The sequence below is a fragment of the Carcharhinus amblyrhynchos genome, chromosome 11 (assembly GCF_965287045.1).
Source record: "Carcharhinus amblyrhynchos chromosome 11, sCarAmb.v2.hapA, whole genome shotgun sequence".
Classification (NCBI taxonomy): domain Eukaryota; kingdom Metazoa; phylum Chordata; class Chondrichthyes; order Carcharhiniformes; family Carcharhinidae; genus Carcharhinus; species Carcharhinus amblyrhynchos.
The window spans coordinates 24,029,560-24,055,050 of record NC_137334.1 but is presented as its reverse complement, the minus strand read 5'-3'; the positions used below and the strand labels follow the sequence as shown (position 1 = coordinate 24,055,050).

The 25,491-nt window shown below is 43.6% G+C and overlaps 1 protein-coding gene across 2 annotated transcripts in view; it reads right to left on the bottom strand.

Annotated features, from left to right (window-relative positions):
* vps8 (VPS8 subunit of CORVET complex) overlaps window positions 1-25,491 on the bottom strand; it is a 599,989-nt gene that overhangs the window by 353,884 nt on the left and 220,614 nt on the right. The window contains exon 35 of one of the 2 annotated variants that reach the window (XM_080198763.1): window positions 3,023-3,173. In XM_080198763.1, coding sequence (XP_080054889.1) covers window positions 3,023-3,173 — 151 coding nt within the window. The remainder of the gene's footprint in view (window positions 1-3,022; window positions 3,174-25,491) is intronic. The other variant, XM_080198764.1, reaches the window with a different exon arrangement.

Sequence of the window (25,491 nt, the reverse complement as noted above, 5' to 3'; positions counted from 1 at the left end):
TCCTGCTCCTACTTCTTATGATCCAACATATGACATGCTGACCCATTCTCCTCCTTTTTCCTGCCACGGAGGCCACAATGTAGAGCAAAAGAAGAAGAAAGGAGAAACAAGTGTTAGATTTGAACTTTGGGAAGTTGACTTCAATGTGTTAAGCTTGCTATATGTCTGAACTGAACTTTGATGCAGTTTGATGGTGTTACTGGTCAAGTAGAATGGGCAGCACGGTGGCTAACACTGCTGGCTCACAGTGCCAGGGACCCGGGTTCAATTCCCAGCTTGGGTCACTGCCTGGAGTTTTCATGTTCTCCCTGTGTCTGCATGGGTTTCCTCCAGGTGCTCCAGTTTGCTCCCACAGTTCAAAAGATGTGCTGGTTAGGTGCATTGGTTGTGCTAAATTCTCCCTCAGTGTATCCAAACTATGTACTGTGCGCAGTTCTGATCAGCTCAGGACAGGAAGGATGTGGAAGCTGTTGAGGGGGTGCAGAGGAGATTTAGAAGGATGTTGCCTGGATTGGGAGGCATGCCTTATGAAGATAGGTTGAGGGAGCTAGGTCTCTTCTCCCTGGAGAGACGAAGGTTGAGAGGCAACCTGATAGAGGTTTATAAAATGTTGAGAGGAATAGATAGGGTGGATTCTCAGAGGCTATTTCCCAGGGCTGAAATGGTCGCTACAAGAGGACACAGGTTTAAGGTGCTGGGAGGCAAGTACAGAGGAGATGTTAGGAGTAAGTTTTTCACTCAGAGGGTGGTGAGTGAGTGGAATCGGCTGCCGTCGGTGGTGGTAGAGGCGAACTTGCTGGGGTCTTTTAAAAGACTTCTGGATGAGTATATGGGATTTAATGGGATTGGGAGTTACAGATAGTTCTATGGCTTGGTAGGTATGGATGTGATCGGCGCAACTTGTGGGCCGAAGGGCCTGTTTGTGCTGTAGTTTTCTATGTTCTAAACAGGCACCGGAGTGTGGATTTCCACAGAAACTTCATTGCAGTGTTAATGTAAGCCTACTTATGACACTAATTAAATAAAATTGCATTTTAATCCCAGGAGGAAAGAAATCTGTGGTGTTAATTGGCGATGTATGACATTGTCCAACCAGGTCCAGGATTTTTTTTTACTTATTTTATCATACCTGCCTTAAGTGACAGGGACCCGGTTCAATTACTGGCTTGGGTCATTGTCTGTGTGGAGTTTACATGTTCTCCCTGTGGCTGTGTGGGTTTCTGCTGGGTACTCTGATTTCCTCCCACACTCCAATGATGTGCAGGTTATGCGGATTGGCAATGCTAAGTTGCTTCTTAGTGTCCCAGGATGTGTAGAGGGATTATCAGGTAAATACGAGGGGTTACGGGGATAGCACCTGAGTAAGACTGAAAAAAAGGGTTGGTGCAGACTCGATGGGCTAAATTGCTTCCTTCTGCACAGTAGGGATTCTATGGTTCTATAATTTCTTCTCTGTGGAGATGAGGAGGGTGTTGAGGGTTTTTTTTAATCACAATGCTAAGGGCATTTGATAGTGTTTGCTTAAACAACTGCTGGACTTTCTGTTGCCCTGGGTGCAGAGGAATGTATCAAGATAGGCATAGGTAAGGAACGGAGAGGGTTAAAATTGCCACGTGACCGAGTTATTTTTGCCTTGCTTCCTAATCTTGGAAAAGGAAAATTCCATCATTCTGAGAGTGGAAGGCTATTCAGGAGCCACCCAGTGGCTACCATCTGCAGGTGCAGAACAACTTGCTTCAGTTATTTTACTATGTCATCCTCTTGGTTTGGAAACGAGTGTAATGTGACCACTTGATAATGAAAAGCCACAATTTACAATCACCCCGGATGTAACTGGTGCTACATTCAAACTTGTGATTCACTCACATCCTTCTCTCCACACACCCACTGCTACATTTGTCTCTTCCTTTTTTTGTTACTTATTCACGCTCTTTCCATCCACACTCTGCTATTTCTCTGCTTATTCTCAATGCTCCATCTACTGCCTCCTGTAAAACTTGCTCTCCCTCAAGAAAGTTGCAAGGGGCAGGGGTCACTGTTTCTCCTCCTGTTTCATTTTTCCCACAAAAGTAATTTGTTTTGCTTTCAAATTTCAAGATGTGGAGATGTCGGCATTGGACTGGGGTGAGTCTCACAACACCAGGTTAAAATCCAACAGGTTTATTTAGAATCACAAACTTTCGGAGCACTGCTCCTTCATCAGGTGAATGCACTGAGCAGCACTCCGAAAGCTTGTGATTCCAAATAAACCTATTGGACTGTAACCTGGTGTTGTGAGACTTCTCACTATTCAAACTTCAACTTTAACATAGAGTGAAGATGTTGCAGAACAAATCCTCTTCTTTATTTGTTTGGTAGTCAAGCAGAATGGATCACCCATCTGATTGGTAATTGGGTGTAGATCACTCATCTGATTGGTAATCTAGCAGAATGATCACCCACCTGATTGGCAACCTGGTGTAGATCACACATCTGAGTGGTAGCCTGATATAGATCTCACATCTGAGTGGTAGCCTGGTAGAGTAAACCAATCATCTGATTTCCATTCCATTGCTTTTCAGATTGGTTTTCGACCCAGTTTCACTCGGACTAATTTAAGAGGGTGTGATTTTTCTAATTTACCTAGTCTCCATAATGTAAAATTCTACAAGGCTGTATTGGTGAGATTTCATCTTTTCTTAACAGGCTCCAATTTCTCCAGGATTATTCCTGAGATAGGGAACTGCAGTATCAGTTACAATGTTACTAAGATTAGAATGTTTTAATATTGAAAATCTCAGCATAATGCTGGCTACCAGGACATATGTTATTGTGATAACTGGTAAAGAAGTGACATTACCATCAATTGATCATGTGATTATTTTGCCCTTAAATGTTGTGACCTAGTCTTAACTGGAAAGTTTGTGGAAGAAACAGTGAATTGACCAAGGTGAGGACGTCTTTCTACAACTTCAGTCGTGTCCTTTGTCCCAGACACTTCGTTAATATGATTCTCATATATACACACTGTGAAGTGGGGTACCTGAATGGCTTCTTCAAGTCTGTAATATTCCGACACCCTCAGGAAATCAGTCACCCGGTGCGAATCATACTGACACAGCAGGTCAAGGTACTGTTCATGGATATCAGGATTCAGCTGCAGCAGTTCTCGATTCACCTGCAGTCCTTCTCTGCTAATCAAACATAGCACATAAAGTAATCACTAAGCATTTACAACACAAAGATGTGTGATTTAACACAGCAATTTTGGGGTTTTTGACTATCATAGAAGCTACAGTGCAGGAGGAGGCCATTTGGCCCACTGACAACAATCCCACCCAGTCCAGGAACGAGAGAGAGAATCTGGTGAACTGGTGTGGCAACAATAATCTCTCCCTCAACGTCAACAAAGTGAAGGAGATTGTCATCAACTTCAGAAAGCATAAAGGAGAACATGAATGAACCTGACGAAGGGACTAACCCGAAAGCTTGTGAGTATATTATCGAATAAATAGGTTGGACTAAAACCTGGTGTTGTCAGACTTTTCACTAAATCAATGGGGACAAAGTAGAATGATCGAAAGCTTCAAGCTTTTAGGTGTCCAAATCACCAACAACCTGTAATTGGTTCCCCTATGCTGACACTATTAGTTAAGAAAGCCTACCAACGCCTCTTTTTTCTCAGGAGAATAAAGAAATTTGGCATGTCAGCTACAACTCTCACCAACATTTACAGACACACCATAGAAAGAAGTCTTTCTGGTTGTATCACAGGTATGGCTCCTGCTCTGCCCAAGACCACAAGGAACTATAAAAGGTTGACAATGTAGCCCAGTCCATCATGCAAACCAGCCCTCCAATCCATTGACTGTCTACACTTCCCGCTGCCTCAGCAAAGCAGCCAGCATAATTAAGGACCCCACACACCCCAGACATACTCTCTTCCACCTTCATCCTTCGGGAAAAAGATACAGAAGTCTGAGGTTGTGTACCAACCAACTCAAGAACAGCTTTGTTCTTTGTTTTTGTTTAGCTTCTTCCCTGCTGCTGTCAGACTTTTGAATGAACTTACCTCGCATTTAGTTGATCTTTTTCTAAGCCCTAGCTGTGCCTGTAACACTACATTCTGCACTCTCTCATGTCCTTCTCTATGAACCGTATGTTTTATCTGTGTAGCGCAAGAAACAATACTTTTCACTATATGTTAATACATGTGACAATAATAAATCAAATCAAAATCCCATCCCAGTAACCGCACATATTTACAGTCCTAATCCCACTGACACTAAGGTGCATAGCCAATCAACCTAAACCACACATTCTTGAATAGCTCCCAGCCACTGTAAAAGAAAAACTTGTTCTATGCAGAACAAAAAATCTCGATGAGCACAGATTTAAAATTTGACAACTTTTTAAAGTATTGATCCGTAGAAACATAGAAAACAGGAGATCATTCGGCCCTTCGAGCCTGACCATCATTCCTTATGATCATGATCATCCAACTCAATAGCCTGATCCCGCCTTTCCCCAGATCCTTTGGTCCTCTGACAGAAACAGGTAACAGTGGGTTAGGTCTTTTTTTTTGGCCTTTTTTTTCCATTTTAAACTCCAATCAGCCCCAAATTTATCCAGAATAAATTGGGACAAAAAACACTTGGTAATTTTTCTATTGAGATGTGAACACAGCTTAGAAATTAACTTGGGTATGATACAACAAAATGTGTACTTTTGCATTCAGCAACCCATAACTTCCCTATCTCTCAAAGTGAATTTGGAGTGAAACTGCACACTGGGGAACTCCAAATACAAAATGTCAGCTCAGTTATGATTTAATTGTAAATAGCAAATGCCAGAAGTTGTCTTCCACAATTGCTAATCAAATTTCATTCAATTTTTATACAAACTTTATTTCATACAAAATAGTTTTTCTCTTTACTTTTTTAATGCTTCACTGTTGCTTAATTTTAAACAAATTCAGTTCCGAAATCCTAGGAATAGCTAAATGTGGGAAGTGGAGAAATAGCTCCCCAATTCCCTCGAATTACCGAAGCAAAGTTGAAGGAGGTTTGTAGCTATTTAAGTTTCAGTGTTGACAGTTGACTATGTGGCTGGGAATAGGACCTCAGGCTACTGTCAGGAGTCTATTATATTAATCATATTCAGCTGGCAGACTGTCAGCAATGACAACAACACATTTTTATATTATTGGGTTTATTATTTTGTACTTTTCACAGCCGTATGTAATTTCTGTCAAATTTTAATGCCTGGTATTTCAACAAGCCAAATTCATAAATAGAGGTTTACAGCATGAAAACAGGCCCTTTGGCCCAACTTGTCCAAGCTGCCCCGTTTTTTGTAACCATTAAGCTCGTCCCAACTGCCCACATTTGGCCCATATCCCTATATATCTTACCTATGCAGCTGCCAAACTCAACATAGTGACTCTTTAAAAACACTTCAAATAAAAAAAACAGAAGTAATATTTGTGCATGCAGCCATCCTGATAGACAATTGTCAGGTTCTCAAGAGTTCAGTTTTTACAAGACAAAACTACCCGTTTCCACTACTACCTCTGGTAGCTTGTTCCAGACACTCACCACCCTCTGTGTGAAAAAATTGCCCCTCTGGACCCTTTCGTATCTCTCCCCTCTCACTTTAAACCTATGCCCTCTAGCTTTAGACTCTTCTACCTTTGGGAAAAGATGTTGACTACTTAGCTGATCTATGCCCTACTCAAATTTTAAATATATTTTAATACATATGGGCAGCATTTTTGCTCAACATTTGCAAGATTTTTGCAGGCAGGAAAACTGAACTCTTGAGAACCTGATAATTGTTGATGATTTTGAAAAATGTGGACACTATTAGATAATTTCAATGGAAGAGCTGTCTGAATTAGTGAAGAATGAAGGAGCACAACTTAATGTCTATCAGGATGGCTCCATGCATAAATAATACTACCTTTTTTTATTTCAAATGTTTTAAAGAGTCACTATGTTGAGTATTTGGCTAAAGTTAAAGTGTCCAGTATCCTGGTCATTGGCAGGTAGGAAATTATGAATCTCAGTATTCAATAAAATCATTATTGGTTTTCTTAAATGGACCAAGGCTTTACCCTAACTTGGCATGTCTCATGCCAGAGAAATTTCTAATCTTCAGCCAAACCAGATTCTCCAACCTCGCCCATAGCTGGGATTATCCAGTCCCACTGAAGTGAATGGAGATTTGGCTGAGCGCCAAATTCTCCGTTCTGGTTGGCAGTGGCAGCGAGGTGTGCAAGATAGAGAATTCACTATTGTTATAGACAGGACAGCAATTAAATTAAAATAGCACTGATTTCTCTATTTCATTCCCTGTGGATAAAAGGAAAGTGTTTTGATTCCTGATTTCCTCCTATATCAGTGGTAGTGTATTGAAAGTCCAATGGGGCATTTAACATAGAACATAGAAAACTACAGCATAAATAGGCCCTTTGTCCCACAAATTGCGTCGATCATATCCATACCTACCAGGCCTATCTATAAATCTCAATCCCATTAAATCCCATGTACTCATCCAGAAGTCTCTTAAAAGACCCCAGCGAGTTCGCCTCTACCACCACCAACGACAGCTGATTCCACTCACTCACCACCCTCTGAGTGAAAAACTTACCCCTGACATCTCCTCTACACGTGCTCCCCAGCACCTTAAACCTGTGTCCTCTCGTAACAACCATTTCAGCCCTGGTAAATAGCCTCCGAGAATCCACCCGATCTATACCTCTCAACATTTTATAAACCTCGGTCAGGTCGCCTCTCAACCTTCGTCTCTCCAGGGAGAAGAGATCTAGCTCCCTCAACCTATCCTCATAAGACTTGCCACCCAATCCAGGCAACATCCTTGTAAATCTCCTCTGCATCCTCTCAATAGCTTCCACATCCTTCCTGTAGTGAGGTGACCAGAACTGCACACAGTACTCCAAGTGGGGTCTGACCAGGGTCTTATAAAGTTGCAGCATTACCTCCCGACTCCTAAACTCAATCCCTCAATTAACGAAGGCTAGTACACCATATGCCCTCTTGACCACATCCTCCACCTGCGAGGCCGATTTAAGAGTCCTATGGATCTGGACCCCAAGGTCCTTCTGCTCCTCAACACTGCTAAGAGTCCTTCCCTTGATATTGTACTCCTTCATCCCATTGGACCTGCCAAAATGGACCACCACACATTTATCTGCGTTGAAGTCCATCTGCCACTTCTCCGGCCAGTCTTGCATCCTATCTATGTCACGTTGCAACTTCTGACGTCCCTCCAGACTATCCTCAACATCACCAGCCATTTGCCGTCGTCGGCAAACTTACCAACCCATCCCTCCACTTCCTCATCCAAGTCATTTATGAAAATGACAAACAGCAAGGGTCCTAGAACAGATCCCTGGAGCACTCCACTGGTGACTGACCTCCATGCAGGAAAAGACCCATCCACAACCACTCTCTGCCTTCTGCAGACAAGCCAGTTCTGGATCTAAAAGGCAACAGCCCCTTGGATCCCATGCCCTCTCACCTTTTCAAGAAGTCTTGTATGGGGGACCTTATCAAACGCCTTGCTGAGGTCCACGTAAACCACATCCACCGCTCTTCCTTCGTCAACGTGTTCAGTCACATTTTCAAAGAACTCAACTAGGCTCGTAAGGCACGACCTACTCTTGACAAAGCCGTGCTGACTACTTCTGATCATACTAAACTTCTCTAAATTTTCATAAATCCTGTCCCTCAGTATCCTCTTCATCAGCTTACCAACCACTGAGATCAGGCTCACCGGTTGGTAATTTCCCGGGTTATCCCTGTTCTCTTTCTTGAAAAGAGGGACCACATCCGCAATCCTCCAATCTTCCAGAACCTCTCCCGTCTCCATCAATGACACAAAGATCATTGCCAGGGGCTCTGCAATCACTTCCCTCACCTCCCACAGTAACCTGGGGTACATCCCAACCGGTCCTGGCGACTTTTCTATCTTGATAGAATTTAAAAGTTCCAACACATTCTCTTTCTTAACGTCCATATACTCAATCTTTTCAGTCCGCCGCAAACCTGTAGTACAACCTCCCAGATCACTATCCGCCGTGAATACCGAGGCAAAGTACTCATTAAGCACCTCTGCCATTTCTTCCGGTTCCACACAGACCTTTCCCCCTTCACCTTTTATAGGTCCTATCCCTTCATTTCTCATCCTTTTACTCTTCACATATTTGTGGAACGCCTTGGGGTTCTCCTTAATCTTACCCGCCAAGGTCTTCTCATGACCCCTTCTGGCTCTCCGAACTTCCTTTTTAAGCTCCTTCCTACAACCCGCATACTCCTCTATTAAATATTGAGGAGCCAGATCCCTTTTGTCCTTAGAGTTGGAGTGGGCGCAATCTCACCAGCTGTTTATGCCCTGCTGCTGTTACAAGCGAGATTGGAAAATTTTGCAATCAGCATTAGTGCCTTTGTCCAAAACCCAGGAGACAAAGAGGGAGGAACACATGACTTCCCTCAAGCCACTAAAGCCTGTAATATTGCCATGTGGAACGGAACCCACTCAACCATTTTACCATCTGACAGTCAGAGGCAGAAAGAGCTCTGCTCTGATTTAAAATTATCTGGCCCTCATCTACACTATGAATTACTGGAACTTCTATATCTGTACCCACATCTCTACCTGCCACTATGCATCATGGAAGACCTCACTTCTAGAAAGACCAATCACCCTGCAACAGGCAGCCTGCTACTCTGAATAAGTGCCCCACTGGGCTTTCAATACACTACCTCTGATATAGGGGGAAATCAGGAATCAAAACACTTCTTTTATCCACAGGGAATGAAATAGAGATATCAGGGCTATTTAAGTTAATCCCCGTCCTGTCTATAACACTAGTGAATAGTAAAAAAGGCTGCATTTACACATCAAAAGGGATCATTATTAGCCAACCAAATATTGCAGTCCAAACATCAATCATATTGGCACAGTGGCTAGCACTGCTACCTCAGCGCCAGGGACCCAGGTTCGATTCTGGCCTCGGGTCACTGTCTGCATGGAGTTTGAACGTTCTCCCTGTGTCTGCATGGGTTTCCTCCGGGTGCTCCAGTTTCCTCCCACACTCCACAGATATACACTGTAGGGATTCTATGACTCTACCCCTCAACCTAAAGACAAACGGTCAACCATAGCACCCCTGTTAGGTTGATTGGCTATGCTAAAAGCCGCTTAAGGTAAATTAGCAGGGTAAATACCTGGGTGGGATTGTTGTCAATGCAGGTTGATGGGCCAAACGGCCTCATTCTGCACTGTAGGGGTTCTATGATGATCAGAAATAATGCAGCAGACAAAAAATACCATAGCTACCACCAACTGGTCTTATATTTGCAACTGTAGGTAACAACTAATAAAGTATCATTCCAATTTCTATGAACCTTTCATCCCACTTTTTTCATGAAACAATTGATCTCTTTTTGCATAACTTCCAACTTCACATCTAAACGATGTTTCATTTGGGAAAACAAGGTGCCCATAAATTCCCACAGACAAATTATTGTCCAGATATCAAAAAGTGGACCATAACCAACTGGGAAAAGTGTCATTACTGACCATCTGCTTGGACTGTAAGATGCCAGAAAGTAATGTAATTAATTTACCACAAATTATATTAATTGCGCTGATAGATGGTAATTCCTAGGCACTTTCCCAATATTAGGATGTTTACCCTTTTTAAATGAAAATTAAGTGCTTTGTAAGACAGTATGATGTAATATTTATAGCACCGAAACAAGATACTGGGTTATATTGCTGTCTATTCTTCACAGAATCTTACTCTACCTTACTTCATCTCATCAACATACCCTTCTATGCCTTTCTTTTGTTTATCCAGCTTCCCCTTAAATGCATTTGTATTGTTCGTCTATGCTACAGAATGCAGTAGTAATCCACATTTTAAGCACTCTGAGTCAAGGGGTTTCCCCTGAAGTTCTTGACTATATTGTTCTGAGGTGACCACCTCCTAGTTCTGTTTTTACCTATTTAATTATAGTCATAATTCCCTTTCCCATGCACCTAGTCATCTCTGGCATTCACCAGGGATCTGGATGGCACGGTGGCACAGTGGTTAGCACTGTTGCCTCACGGCTCCAGGGACCCAGGTTCAATTCCGGCCTTGGGTGACTATCTATGAGGAGTTTGCACGGTCTCCCACGTGTCTGCGTGGGTTTCCTCTGTGTGGTCCAGTTTCCTCCCACAGTCCAAAGATATGCAGGTTAGGTGGATTGGCCATGCTAAATTGTCCCTTAGTGTAAGGGAGGATAGCAGGGTAAATCCGTGGGGTTACGGTGATGGGGCCTGGGTGGGATCATTGTCAGTGCAGGCATGATTGGCAGAATGGCCTTCTTCTGCACTGTCAGGATTCTATGACTCTACCTCTCAACCTAAAGATGAACTGTCAACCACAGGACCCCAATTATACTCCTTATACACCTATGACTATGCGGCCAAAATTCCAATCCAATTTGATTTTCAAGTTTGCTGATGACACACCATAGTGGGTTGGATCTCGAGCAATAATAAGACGGAGTGCTATTCGGATTGGCGGTTGGTGACTAGTGGGGTGCCCCAGGGGTCAGTGCTGGGGCCTCAGCTATTTACCATTTACATAGATGATCTGGAGGAGGGAACCGAGTGTAGGGTGTCGAAATTTGCTGATGACACCAAGATTGGGGGAAAGGCAAATTGTGCGGAGGGTGTGGAGAGTCTGCAGAAGGATCTAGATAGGCTGGGCGAATGGGCCAGGAAATGGCAAATGGAATTTAATGTTGGCAAGTGTGAGATGGTCCACTTTGGTAGGAAGAATGGTAGGAAGGACTATTACTTACGTGGCGAAAAACTGCAGCAGGCGACGGTGCAGAGGGACCTCGGGGTCCTTGTGCATGAGTCGCAAAAACCCAGCTTGCAGGTGCAGCAGGTGGTCAGGAAGGCGAATGGGATGCTGGCCTTCATAGCGAGGGGGATTGAATATAAAAGTAGGGAGGTCTTGCTGCAGCTGTATAGGGCATTGGTGAGGCCGCAGCTGGAGTACTGTGTGCAGTTTTGGGCGCCGCACCTGCGCAAGGATATTTTGGCCTTGGAGGGAGTGCAGAGGAGGTTTACTAGGCTGATACCGGAGTTGAGGGGGTTGAGCTATGAGGAGAGGCTGAATAAACTAGGCTTGTACTCGTTAGAGTTTAGAAGAATGAGGGGAGATCTCATTGAGACGTATAAGATGATGAATGGGATGGATAGGATAGAGGTGGAGAGACTCTTCCCGCTCAAAAAAGACAGTAGAACTAGGGGGCACAGCCTCAAGATAAAGGGGGGGTGGTTTAGAACGGAGTTGAGGAGGAACTTCTTCACTCAAAGGGTGGTGAATATCTGGAATTCTCTGCCCGTTGAAGTGGTGGAGGCTGCCTCGCTAAATATTTTTAAGAAGCGGGTTGATGGGTTTTTGATAAGAGAGGGGATTAAGGGTTATGGGGAGAGGGCGGGAAAGTGGAACTGAGCCACGACAGATCAGCCATGATCTTGTTGAATGGCGGGGCAGGCTCGAAGGGCCAGATGGCCTACTCCTGCTCCTATTTCTTATGTTCTTATGTACAGGAATGAGATGGAGAATCTGGTGAACTGGTGCAGCGACAATAATCTCTCTCTCAATTTCAACAAAAAGGAGATTGTTATCAACTTCAGGAAACGTAAAAGAGAACTTGCCCCTGTCTATATCAATGGGGACGAAGTAGAAAGGGCCCAGAGCTTCACGTTTTTAGATGTCCAGATCACCAACAACCTGTCATGGTTCCCCCATGCCGACACTATAGTTAAGAAAGCCCACCAACGCTTATACTTTCTCAGAAGACTAAGGAAATTTGGCATGTCAGTTATGACTCTCACCAACTTTTACAGATGCACCATGGAAAGCATTCTTTCTGATTGTATCTCAGATTAGTATGACACTTGGGCAGAGCTCCTGCTCTGCCCAAGAACACAAGACCCTACAAAAGATCATCAACATAGCCCAATCCATTACGCAAACCAGCCTCCCATCCACTGACTCTGTTTACACTTCCCGCTGCCTTGGCAAAGCAACCAGCATAATTAAGGACCCCACACACCCCAAACATTCTCTCTTCCACCTTTTTCAAAAGATACAAAAGTCTGAAGTCACATACCAATCGACTCAAGAACAGTTTCTTCCCTGCTGCTGTCAGACTTTTCAACTGACTTACTTTGCATTAAATTGATTTTTCTTTACACCCTAGCTATGACTGTAACACTACATTTTGCACTCTCTCATTTCCTTCTCTATGAACGCTATGTTTTGTCTGTATTGCGTGCAAGAAGCAATACTTTTCAGTGCGTGTTAATACATGTGACAATAATAAATCAAATCAAAACCAATTGTAATCATTGCATCCCTGATGGCCATGCCTTCTTCTGGTTGGGCCATAAGCTCTAGAATTCCCTTCCGAAACATTCCCCTTCTCCACCTCTCTTTCCTCCATTAACATACTCCTTCCCTCTGCCCTCCATTCTGCTTGTGTGGCTCAGTGTCATAATTTTTTAAATGATACTTTTCGAAGAAATTTATTCCGATGGTCAAAAAGGATAGTAGGAGGAGAGGTAATAAGCCGTGGATAACAAAGGAGATGAAGGAAAGTGTTAAACTAAAAGCGGAGGAATTTAGAGTAGCTAAGAGTAGTGGGCGAGAAGAGGATTGGGAGAGGTTTAAATGTCAACAAAGATTGACAAAGGAGTTGATAGGGAAGGGTAGGAGAAACTATGAAGCTGGGCTAGCGCTTAATATAAAAAAGGATAGCAAGAGTTTTTATAAATATATAAAAAGGAAGAGGCTGGCTAGGGTGAACGTTGGTCCTTTAGAGGATGAGAAAGGGGACCTAGTGGTAGGGGATGGGGATATGGCTAAGGTATTGAATAACTTTTTTGTTTCTGTCTTCACGGAGGAGGACGTGAATAATTTGCCGGGTGTTAGCGATGGAAAGGTGGTAGGACTGGAGGGTCTTAATGACATTACTGTTACTAGAAAGGCGGTGCTCGACAGACTGGAGGGGCTGATTGTGGACAAGTCCCCAGGACTGGATGGAATGCATCCGAGGGTTCTGAAAGAAATGGCGGAGGTGATAGTGGATGCCTTGGTGGTTATTTTCCAAACGTCGCTGGATTCCGGGGAAGTGCCGGATGATTGGAAAACGGCTAATGTTACGCCGTTGTTTAAGAAGGGTGCCAGGCAAAAGGCGGGGAATTATAGGCCGGTTAGTTTAACGTCTGTGGTAGGTAAAATGTTAGAATCTGTCATTAAGGAGGAAATTGCAAAGCATCTTGAAGGGAATTGCTTGATAGAGCAGACGCAGCACGGTTTCATTAAAGGGAAGTCGTGTCTGACAAATTTACCGGAGTTCTATGAGGATGTGTCTAGGGCGGTGGATAGAGGAGAGCCGGTGGATGTGGTCTTTCTAGATTTTCAGAAGGCGTTTGACAAAGTGCCTCACAAGAGGTTATTGCAGAAGGTCGAGGGACATGGAGTTGGGGGTAGGGTGTTAGCGTGGATAGAGGATTGGTTGTCAAATAGGAGGCAGAGAGTGGGGGTCAACGGGTGCTATTCGGATTGGCGGATGGTGACTAGTGGAGTGCCCCAGGGGTCGGTGCTGGGGCCTCAGCTTTTTACCATTTATATAGATGATCTGGAGGAGGGAACCAAGTGTAGAGTGTCGAAATTTGCTGATGACACCAAGATTGGGGGAACGGCAAATTGTGCGGAGGGTGTTGAGAGTCTGCAGAAGGATCTAGATAGGCTGGGCGAATGGGCCAGGAAATGGCAAATGGAATTTAATGTTGGCAAGTGTGAGGTGGTCCACTTTGGTAGGAAAAATGGTAGGAAGGACTATTACTTACGAGGCTAAAAACTGCAGCAGGCGACGGTGCAGAGGGACCTCGGGGTCCTTGTGCATGAGTCGCAAAAACCCAGCTTGCAGGTGCAGCAGGTGGTCAGGAAGGCAAATGGGATGCTGGCCTTCATAGCGAGGGGGATTGAATATAGAAGTAGGGAGGTCTTGCTGCAGTTGTATAGGGCATTGGTGAGGCCGCAGCTGGAGTACTGTGTGCAGTTTTGGTCGCCGTACTTACGCAAGGATATTTTGGCCTTGGAGGGAGTGCAGAGGAGGTTTACTAGGCTGATACCGGAGTTGAGGGGGTTGAGCTATGAGGAGAGGCTGAATAAACTGGGCTTGTACTCGTTAGAGTTTAGAAGAATGAGAGGAGATCTCATTGAGACGTATAAGATGATGAATGGGATGGATAGGATAGAGGTGGAAAGACTCTTCCCGCTCAAAAAAGACAATAGGACTAGGGGGCACAGCCTCAAGATAAAAGGGGAGCGGTTTAGAACGGAGTTGAGGAGGAACTTCTTCACTCAAAGGGTGGTGAATCTCTGGAATTCTCTGCCCGTTGAAGTGGTGGAGGCTGCCTCGCTAAATATTTTTAAGACGCGGGTTGATGGGTTTTTGATAGGAGAGGGGATTAAGGGTTATGGGGAGAGGGCGGGAAAGTGGAACTGAGCCACGACAGATCAGCCATGATCTTATTGAATGGCGGGGCAGGCTCGAAGGGCTGGATGGCCTACTCCTGCTCCTATTTCTTATGTTCTTAAGAACGTTGTGGTGTTTTATTACATTAAAGCTTTGATATAAATACCAGTTTCTGCAATGGGCTCTCATTTTGGAACTACGTGCAAGGGAAAACATCCTCTACATCAATCCTATCAAAGGCATCTTCATAAAGGCCTTATCTCTCAGTTTCAGAGCTTATTCAGCCTTTCCTGGTAGTTACAACCTCAGTTCAAAGGTCATCCTCATGAATCTTTTTTGCATTTTGTCTTTTTACAGTATACCAATGTCTACTTCAATGATATGGATACCAGAACTGAATATTCTACTCAGAGTATGAACCAACGTTCAATAAGAGTTCAACAATTTCACCGCTTTGGAATTCTATTCACCCAGAAATAAGGCCCAGAGTTCTATTTGCATTTTTATGATTTTGTTGACTGTTGCAACTTTAAATGATTTGTGAATCTGTTCCACCAGATCCCTTTGTTCCTCTACCCAGTTTAACCTCTTGTTTTCTGAGGAATAGGCCTTTCCTTGTTCCTCCTAATGAATGCAATAGCTCACTCTCATGCATGTTAAAATTAATTTGCCATTTACATGACCATTAGAAACATAGAACCATAAAGTGCAGAAGAGGAGGCCCTTTGGCCCATCAAATCTGCGCCAACACGAGAACCTGAACTCCCACCTAATCTCATCTATCAGCACTTGCCCATAGCTCTGAAAGCAATGATGTGCTAAGTGCTCACCCAGGTACTTGTTAAAGGATATGAGGCATCCTGCCCTCCACCACCCTCCCAGGCAGCACATTCCAGACTGTCACCTCCCTCTGGGTAAAGAAGCTTTTCCTCACATCCCCCCCTAAGCCTCCTGCCCCTCACCTTGAACCTATGTCCCCTTGTGATGGACCCTTCAACTAAGGTGAACAGCTGCCCCTTATCCTCCCCCTCCATGTCCTTCATAATCTTGGACATCTCGATTAGGTCGCCCCTCAGTCTTCTCTGCTCCAGTGAAAAGAACATTAGCCTACCCTGCAAATTTGTCAATGTCTTCTTGTATTTTGTCCCCATCTTTCTTTTTATCAACCAATCCTAATTTGGTATTGTAAACATTTTGTTATTGGATTTCCAATCCCCCAGTCCAAATCATTTATGAGAAAGGTGAACAATGTTCCCACACGGATCCCTGTAAATCGCCACTTCCTATATCTTACACCAATCTGAGTAATTGCCTTTATGCCTTACTTTGTACATTCTGCTTTATCGCCAGTTTTCTATCCATTTTATTTGTCCCATGACACAACATGATTGAACCTTAGCCAAAAGCCTACCATCTGGCATCACGCTAAAGGTTTCTTGAAAATGCCAGAACTGTAATAACCTCGATCTTCTACCTTTACAAATAAGTCAAAAAGTTGGTCAAATACGACCTTACTTTGTGTTAAGAAATTCTCAGCTTCTATATGTTTTTCTATTAATTCCCTTTTCTAATGAGTTTATGGTGCCTCTCCCAACCACTCAATGACTGGATATGCATCCAAACCACGGTTTTATCTGCTCTTTTGTTGGACTAGTTTATCAATTATCTCCTGCTTTCTTTAAACGCTTTGACTTCCTTTTAGTTCCTTTCTTTTAATGTTATGTCCGTGTTACTGCTCCCAAAGATGCCTTTGATAATACTGGTGTAGAGAGGCTGTTTTCACTTGCACATAATTCCAAAATGAGAGCCCATTGCAGAAATTGGTATTTATATCAAAGCTCTAATGTAATAAAACACCACAATGTTCTTTGTAAAAGTATCATTTAAAAAATTATGACACTGAGCCACACAAGCAGAATGGAGGGCAGAGGGAAGGAGTATGTTAATGGAGGAAAGAGAGGTGGAGAAGGGGAATGTTTTGGGAGAGAATTCTAGAACTTATGGCCCAACCAAAAGAAGGCATGGCCATCAGGGATGCAATAATTACAATTGGTTTTGATTCGATTTATTTTACTAAGACAAAATAATTATATTGAATTTTTCTGCCATTTCATTATCATGACTTTAAATTTCGTATTTGTCTCCCCTCATAGGCCTGCGCCTATCCTGATTTTCTTTTTTAAAACTTCACTCACAGGATGTGGGTGTCACTGGCTAAGCCAGAATTTGTTGCCCATCCTAACTGCCCCTTGAGGAAGTGATGTTGAGCTGCCTTCTTGAACCACTGCAGTCCATGTGGTGTACGTACATTCACACTACTGCTGGGGGAAGGTGGGAGTTTCAGGATTTTGACCCAGTGATAGTGAAGTAACAGCAAAACATTTCCAAGTCAGGATGATGAGTGACTCAAAGGGAAATGTATAGGTGGTGGTGTTCTCAGATATCTTTTTCCATCTGGATGGTTGAGGTCTTGGGTTTGGAAGGTGCTGTTAAAGAAGCCTTGGTGAGTTTCTGCCATGCACCTTGTAAGTGGTACACATGGCTGCCAATGTGCATCAATGGTGGAGGGAGTGAATGATTGTGGATGGGGTGCCATTCAAGCGGGCAGCTTTGTCCTGGATGGTGTCGAGCTTCTTGAGTGTTTTTGGAGCTGCACTCATCCAGCCAAGTGGATAATATTTCATTACACTCCTGACTTGTGCCTTGTAGGTGATGGACAGGTTTTGGGGAATCCGGAGGTGAGTTACTCACCACAGTATTCCAGCATTCATCAGTATGTTAAAAGATTACAAAAATCCAAAAGCAGGGACACCAATGTCACAGGGCAGAACATGCGATTCATTATGGAAACAAAATAATGCAATAATTTTGAGAAAAATCAATCATTGAATAGCTTTTGAACATAAGAACATAAGAAATAGGAGCAGGAGTAGGCCATCTGGCCCTTCGAGCCTGCCCCGCCATTCAATAAGATCATGGCTGATCTGTCGTGGCTCAGTTCCACTTTCCCGCCCTCTCCCCATAACCCTTAATCCCCTCTCTTATCAAAAACCCATCAACCCGCTTCTTAAAAATATTTAGCGAGGCAGCCTCCACCACTTCAACGGGCAGAGAATTCCAGAGATTCACCACCCTTTGAGTGAAGAAGTTCCTCCTCAACTCCGTTCTAAACCGCCCCCCCTTTATCTTGAGGCTGTGCCCCCTAGTCCTACTGTCTTTTTTGAGCGGGAAGAGTCTCTCCACCTCTATCCTATCCATCCCATTCATCATCTTATACGTCTCAATGAGATCTCCCCTCATTCTTCTAAACTCTAACGAGTACAAGCCTAGTTTATTCAGCCTCTCCTCATAGCTCAACCCCCTCAACTCTGGTATCAGCCTAGTAAACCTCCTCTGCACTCCCTCCAAGGCCAAAATATCCTTGCGCAGGTGCGGCGCCCAAAACTGCACACAGTACTCCAGCTGCGGCCTCACCAATGCCCTATACAGCTGCAGCAAGACCTCCCTGCTTTTATATTCAATCCCCCTCGCTATGAAGGCCAGCATCCCATTCGCCTTCCTGACCACCTGCTGCACCTGCAGGCTGGGTTTTTGCGACTCATGAACAAGGACCCCGAGGTCCCTCTGCACCGTTGCCTGCTGCAGTTTTTCGCCACGTAAGTAATAGTCCTTCCTACTATTCTTCCTACCAAAGTGGACCACCTCACACTTGCCAACATTAAATTCCATTTGCCATTTCCTGGCCCATTCGCCCAGCCTATCTAGATCCTTCTGCAGACTCTCCACACCCTCTGCACAAAAGTACTCTCATCTGATTTTCGGAAGCCTGAAAGATATGAAGAACTGATGGGGAATGTAGATATTTCTTTCAGGTTTTCTGGAATGAAATTCTGGAAAATTATTTCCTGGGGAGTATACCATATTATCAATGCCTGCATCTTAAAGAACTGCGGAGACCTACAATATATTAATACGTTCAGAAAGATAGAGGCAATGCCCTGAGCAGCTTGCGTGCAGGTTTGATCAAAGGTACATTTTTATGCCATGTAAGCAAATTTAAATGTCATTTAATTTGCTGGAATATCCCAAAAGCTAGTGAAAAAGAACAGATAAAGCCAGTCTTTTAGCCACCATCTGCTATAGGCACCTTCCGGATTTAACTTGTGCCAGCTCCAGCTCAGAAATGTCACCTTGATCAATACAAACCATGGCCCTAAAATAATAACCGGGAAGTAACGAGCAGTCCATTCCATCTGCAGACTGGAATTGCCAAGGCAGAAGCATCCTCTAATTATTAAAAAATCCATGAATTTTACTTACTCTCTCAACACTACCTAAACAATGTTTTGCAGAAGCCCTATGGCACATCTCCAGATGTTCTCATCCTATCCAGATTGCACATAGAAATAGAAAGAACAGTTCCTCAAATGTAACATCGGAATCCAAGTTCTTACTGAACAGCACACAGGGTATTTTTTTTCATTTCTAAACAGTGGTTGAATTTCCTCTAAGCACAATGAATTAATATCGATGCACAGAGCAGTTCCACAGATGCCCTGTGCTGACTCACATTATCCTGCTCAACTTTCTGTGGCATCCTTAGAACTTTACTGTACTCTCTCTCTCTCTTTCTCCTCCCTTGCAAGAATGTTCATTAAAAACATACACAGCCTGAACAGGAACTCCAACTGCTAATTACAACAAAATACTAAGTGTATGTGCTAAATATACTGTTTGCAAGTCAACCTCTTGCAGCAAAAAAATTGTGACAGTTATTTAATGTCAACGTGGTCCATTGTCCCAGCCTCTCTCCATTGAAAAGGCAGGTTAGTCTAGAAGTTGAAAGGCCATTGCCATTGCTGAAGTGCCCATAAATAAAGAACATCGTCTCAAGATAACGTGTCAACTACATATGACCAGGATTAGGTGAAATTTCTTTACCGAGGATTGCAAATCTTTGGAATTTGGACTGTGGATGCACAGTCATTGAGTATGTCCAAGATCAAGGTCAATGGACTTTGGGGCACTTAACAATCAAAGAATATAATATGGGATGGAAAGGTGGAGTTGAGGGAAAAGACCAACTATGACCTTTCATGTTCCTTCAATCAATTTTCTTTCTGTTACATACATACATAGATGCAGGAGGGGTCCCTTAAGGCCCTTAAGCTTGTTCTAGCTAAGAACAAAAAAACTAGGAGCAGGAGTAGGGAATTCAGCCCCTCCAGCCTGCTTCAACATTCAATACAATAATGGCTGATCTTGTTGAGGCCTCAACTCTACTTTCCTGCCCATTCTCCATAATCCTTCAATGTTCCAGCATTCACCACACTCTGGGGTAGTGAATTTCATAGGTTCACCACCCTTTAAGAGAAGTAGTTTCTCCTCATTTGTGTTTTAAATCAGCTACCTCTTATCCTAAAACTATGACCTCTCACTCTAAATTGCCCCACCAGTAAGCATCCCCTATGTCTATTCTGTCAATCTCTTTAGCATGTTATAGATCTGCCCTCATTCTTCTAAACTCCAGTGACTTTAGACCTGAACTGTTCAACCTCTTGTTAGAAGACAAGTCCTTCATCTCTGGAATCAATTTAGTGAACCCCCTCTGAACTGCATCTGATAGCTCTCCATCCCTTCCTCAAATAAGGAGATTAAAACTGTGCACAATACTCCAGGTTCAGCCTCACCAATGCCTTGTATAGTTGCAGCAACACCTCCTTTCTTTATACTCTATTCCTTTGACCATAAATGCCAAAACTCCATTTGCTTTCTTTATTACCTGCTGTACCAGCATACCAGTTTTCTGCGACATTCCACCATGAAAATAGACCATGGTTTATCTCTGCCAAAACCTAATTCATGTGTCTTTGTCCCAAATCTTTTGAAACCATTACCAAACAAAAATCTAACAAATTCAGGAGGTGGATTTTCTACCCTTGTTTTCAATGGGTAGGAATGGTGCTGGGGCAGAGTCAAACCCACGTTTTACTCAAAGGAGTGTGGAGCTCAACAGAGAAGGCCTTGGGTAGGGCCATGTTTCCAAGAACTGACCTGGAAATCTTCCTGGTCTTAATAACTAAGATAACCTAACTGGATAAACTTGCCAAGCCATTAAGGATAGAACAGATGGCACAGGGAAGTGAATTTGATATATAAGAATAACATGAGGAAGAATAAAGCAAATCCTAACACATGGTTAATCAAGGTCATAAGAAATGGGAGCCATTTGTCTCTTGGAGCTTGCTCTGCCATTCAATGGGACCATTGGGCTGATCTGAATACGGCCTTAACTTCCCTCTCCTGTCCATCCCCACATCTATTCAGCCATAACACTCAATTCTTGTTGATCAAAACTCCATCTAACTTGGCTTGAACATATTTAATGACACTGACCCCACTGCTCTCGGTGGAAGAACATCCCAAAGACTAACCAGCCCTCTGAGAAGAGAGATTCCTCGTCATCTACACCTTAAATGGAGACCACCCCTCCTTTGCTCCTTATTTTTAAAATCTCTCCCCTACCTACTGCAATTATGGGATTAATATTAACCAAACGCAGACCAAATCTTCACAAGTCATTAAATACAAAGACTATGAACATTATTTAAGAATTTTGAACCATATGGGGAAACAGTGATTATTCTCAATATCACACCCAAAACAACATCCAGACTTCAGTGTTTCTCCCTCTGAACTTGGCAGTAGTCTTGACTGCTACAGATACACACTGGCAGAACCCTAAGGGTTCTCAATTGCTTGTCATTTTTTTAACTGCTTCATTATTGCATAGCTCAAGGCATTGGACCCATGGTTGACATCCTGCAAAAACATTTTTGTGTTTTTCATTTAAGTGGTCCTCTGACAGTAATTAGTGGTATTTATACAGATTTGGCACTGACCAAATAAGGTGCAAACCCACACTGCTCACGAGATAAACACAAAATACTGCAAATGTTGGAATCTGAAACAAAAACAGAAAAATGCTGGAAAATCTCAGCAAGTGTGGCAGAGAGAGTCAACTTTTCAAGTCGAGATGATCCTTTGTCAGAGCAGAGAGGAAAGAGAGCCAGACTGCTCATCTTCAATCAACAATAGCTGTCAGTTTTAAGACAGGAACAGAATGTTATGAAACTGTGTGACGGAACAGAACCAATAGCTTTTCTTTGTATTTTCTTCCAGCTACAAGACCTTCAGCATTGTGAAGCCCACTCTAAGTTGTGCAAATGTCCATCGTGACAGAATAATTTTCCAGAAAGCAATCTTCATTGTCTGAATTGCCTCTCTTAGTTTTTCAGTCAGAAATCCTGAGGCCCACAATCAGAAAGGGAGCTAAATTCCTTCATCTCCAGGGGTACCTTCAGCCCCTCGAGTAGAGTTGATGAAGATCCTGAAAACTAATTTCTTACCAGAGTTCAATCATTCTGAGGGAACACCATTTCAGGGAACCTGCAGACCATCCACCAGTTCAGGTATTGTGAAGAGGAGAATACTGAGCTAAGTTATTCTGAAAATATCAGAAAGGGTAATTTTCCAGCCTCTTGCACACAGGCTCAGATCCTGCAGGAGCCAAAGAATTGTGGGGGAGGGGCCTATCGCATTTAGCAGCAGCGAGAACCCCTTCTGGGATTCTTCCTCAGCAAAGCATCCAGTACCTCAACAAAATTCTGCCCAGTGTTTAATCCCTTGTTTCTGGCATCACAACAAACTCTTTCTAGCAAAATAAATAATTCAATTTGTGTGTGCATACCACCTACAAGATGCACTGCAGGAACTCAGCCAGGCTTTTTAGATAGCACCTTTGAAACCATGATTGCTAGCATCTGGAAGGGCAAGGGTAGCAGACAAAAGGAACACCATCATCTGGAAGTTCCTTTCCAAGCCACTCACCATCCTGATTTGGAAATATTGACTTAGGGTGGCACGGTAGCACAGTGGTTAGCATTGCTGCCTCAAGGCACCAGGGACCGAGTTTGATTCCTGGCTTGGGTCACTGTCTGTGCGGAGTCTGCACATTCTCCCCATGCCTGCATGGGTTTCCGCCAGTGCTCTGGTTTCCGCCCACAGTCCCGAAGGTGTGATTAGGTGCACTGGCCATGCTAAATTCTCCTTCAGTGTAACCTAACAGGCGCCGGAGTGTGGCGACAAGGGGACTTTCACATAATTTCGTTGCAGTGTAAGCCTACTTGTGACTAATAAATAAACTTTTAAATATATCGGCCATTCCATCACTGTCTCTGGGTCAAACACATCCCCAACAGCACTGTGGGTGTATCTATACCGCATGGACTGCAGCTGTTCAAGAAGGCAGATCATCACTATCTTCTTGAGGCCAATTAGGGATGGGTAATAAATGCTGGCCTAGCCAGCAAAGCTAGTGAATGAATTTTTAAAAATATATCCAATTTTGCTGCAACGAGGTAATCCTGGTCAATTTTAATTGCAGTGAAAAGTCTGACAACACCAGGTTTTAGTCCAACCTATTTATTTGATAATATACTCACAAGCTTTTGGGGTTAGCCCCTTCGTCAGGTGAATGGAGAGTTCTGGCCTCAGACAGAACATATAAAGCACAGACAGTTCAGAGATTACTGATTAGAATGCGAATCCTTACACCTAACCTGCTGTTCAAGACCTGAAGTGGCTGATAATGTGAGTGGAAGGAGCACTGATCACAGTTTAAAGAGATGTGTATTGTCTCCAGACAGTACAGTAAGTGAGGTTTTGCAAACCCAGGCAAGTCACGGGGGTTACAGATAGTGCGACATGAACCCAAGATCCCTGTTGAGACCGTCCTCATGTGTGCGGAACTTGGCTATCAGTCTCTGTTCAGCGACTCTGCGCTGTCGTGTGTCGTGAAGGCCGCCTTGAAGAATGCTTACCCGAAGGTCAGAGGCTGAATGCCCGTGACCACTGAAGTGTTTGCCAACAGGAAGGGAACAGTCTTGCCTGGTGACTGTCGAGCGATGTTCATTCATCCGTTGTCGTAGCGTCTGCATGGTCTCCCCAATGTACCATGCTTCGGGACATCCTTTCTTGCAACGTATCAGGTAGACAATGTTGGCCGAGTTGCAGGAGTATTTACCATGTACCTGGTGGATGGTGTTCTCACGTGTGATGATGGTATCCATGTCGATGATCCGGCATGTCTTGCAGAGGTTGCTGTGGCAGGGTTGTGTGGTATTGTGGTCACTGTTCTCCTGAAGGCTGGGTAGTTTGCTGCGAACAATGGTCTGTTTGAGGTTGTGTGGTTGTCTGAAAGCAAGAAGTGGGGGTGTGGGGATAGCCCTGGCGAGATGTTCGTCTTCAATGATATGTTGAAGACTCCGGAGAAGATGTCGTAGCTTCTCCGCTCCAGGGAAGTATTGGACGACGAAGGGTACTCTGTCCACTGTGTCCCGTGTTTGCCTTCTGAGGAGATCGGTGCGGTTTTTCGCTGTGGCGCATCGGAACTGCCGATCTATGAGTCGAGCACCATATCCTGTTCTTATGAGGGCATCTTTCAGGGTCTGGAGGTGTCTGTCACGATCCTCCTCATCTGAGCAAATCTTGTGTATACGGAGGGCTTGTCCATAGGGAATGGCTTCTTTAATATGTTTAGGGTGGAAACTGGAGAAGTGGAGCATTGTGAGATTGTCTGTGGGCTTGCGGTACAGTGAGGTGCTGAGGTGACCGTCCTTAATGGAGATGCGTGTGTCCAAGAATGCAACTGATTCTGGGGAATAGTCCATGGTGAGTCTGATGGTGGGGTGGAATTTGTTGACATCATCATATAGTTGTTTCAGTGATTGTTCACCATGAGGCCAAAGGAAGAAAATGTCATCGATGTGTCTAGTGTACAGCATCGGTTGAAGATTCTGTGCAGTGAAGAAGTCTTGTTCGAACCTGTGCATGAAGATGTTGGCATATTGAGGTGCAAATTTGGTCCCCATGGCTGTTCCATGTGTCTGGATGAAAAACTGGTTGTTGAAGGTGAAGACATTGTGGTCCAGGATAAAGCGGATGAGTTGTAAAACTGCATCTGGAAACTGGCAGTTGTCTGCATTCAGTACTGAGGCAGTCGCAGCAATGCCATAGTTGTGGGGGATGTTGGTGTAGAGCGCTGAGACATCCATTGTGATGAGGAGTGTCCCTGGTTCAACTGCTCCGTGTGTGCTGAGTTTCAGTAGGAAGTCCGTAGTGTCACGACAAAAGCTGGGGGTTCTTTGTACAATGGGTTTCAGGATGCCCTCGACGTAGCCACTGTGCAATTTTAATTGCACAGTGGTCTCTTCTAGTCTATCTTCAAGCTTTTGCAAAAATGTTCTTCCAGTATCTTTATTTGTGGTGATAATAAATTTAAGCCTGTACCATGTTGATAAATGACACAGTGTGATTGCTCATTCCGATAGCTGGTGCAGTTACAATAAGCTAAATGGCCTCATTCTAGGATTCAACAATTCTGATCATAGCGATATTATTGAACAAAATTTGTTAACATCTACTTGCAAACCATCAATAACAGCATCAATTGTTAATGCAGACCGGTCATGCAACTTAGATAAAATTAAATTCTGTTGTAAACAGCACCTGAGATGCAAACACTTGCAAGATACCATCAGAGTTCATATCAAACATCCAACAATCCTCTATGCACACCTAAGTAATAAGGGAAGGCAGTAAACATTTTACCCTGGGTAAATTAGCTCCAACATAAGATGTTGTTTTCACCATATGTAATGAAACAAGACAGAATGCATTCTACTCCACTGTTGATCGAGAAAATCCAAAAAGAATACTTCATTGCAACTCCAACACATGTTATTGTTGGGACCCTGGCCAAACTATTCTAAGATCTCCTTGTGTTAAGCGTTCATTTTATATATTTAAGAATTGGAAACATATACAAATCAACCCCCACAGCCACATCATTTTTATTCCAAAGGTACGTTCT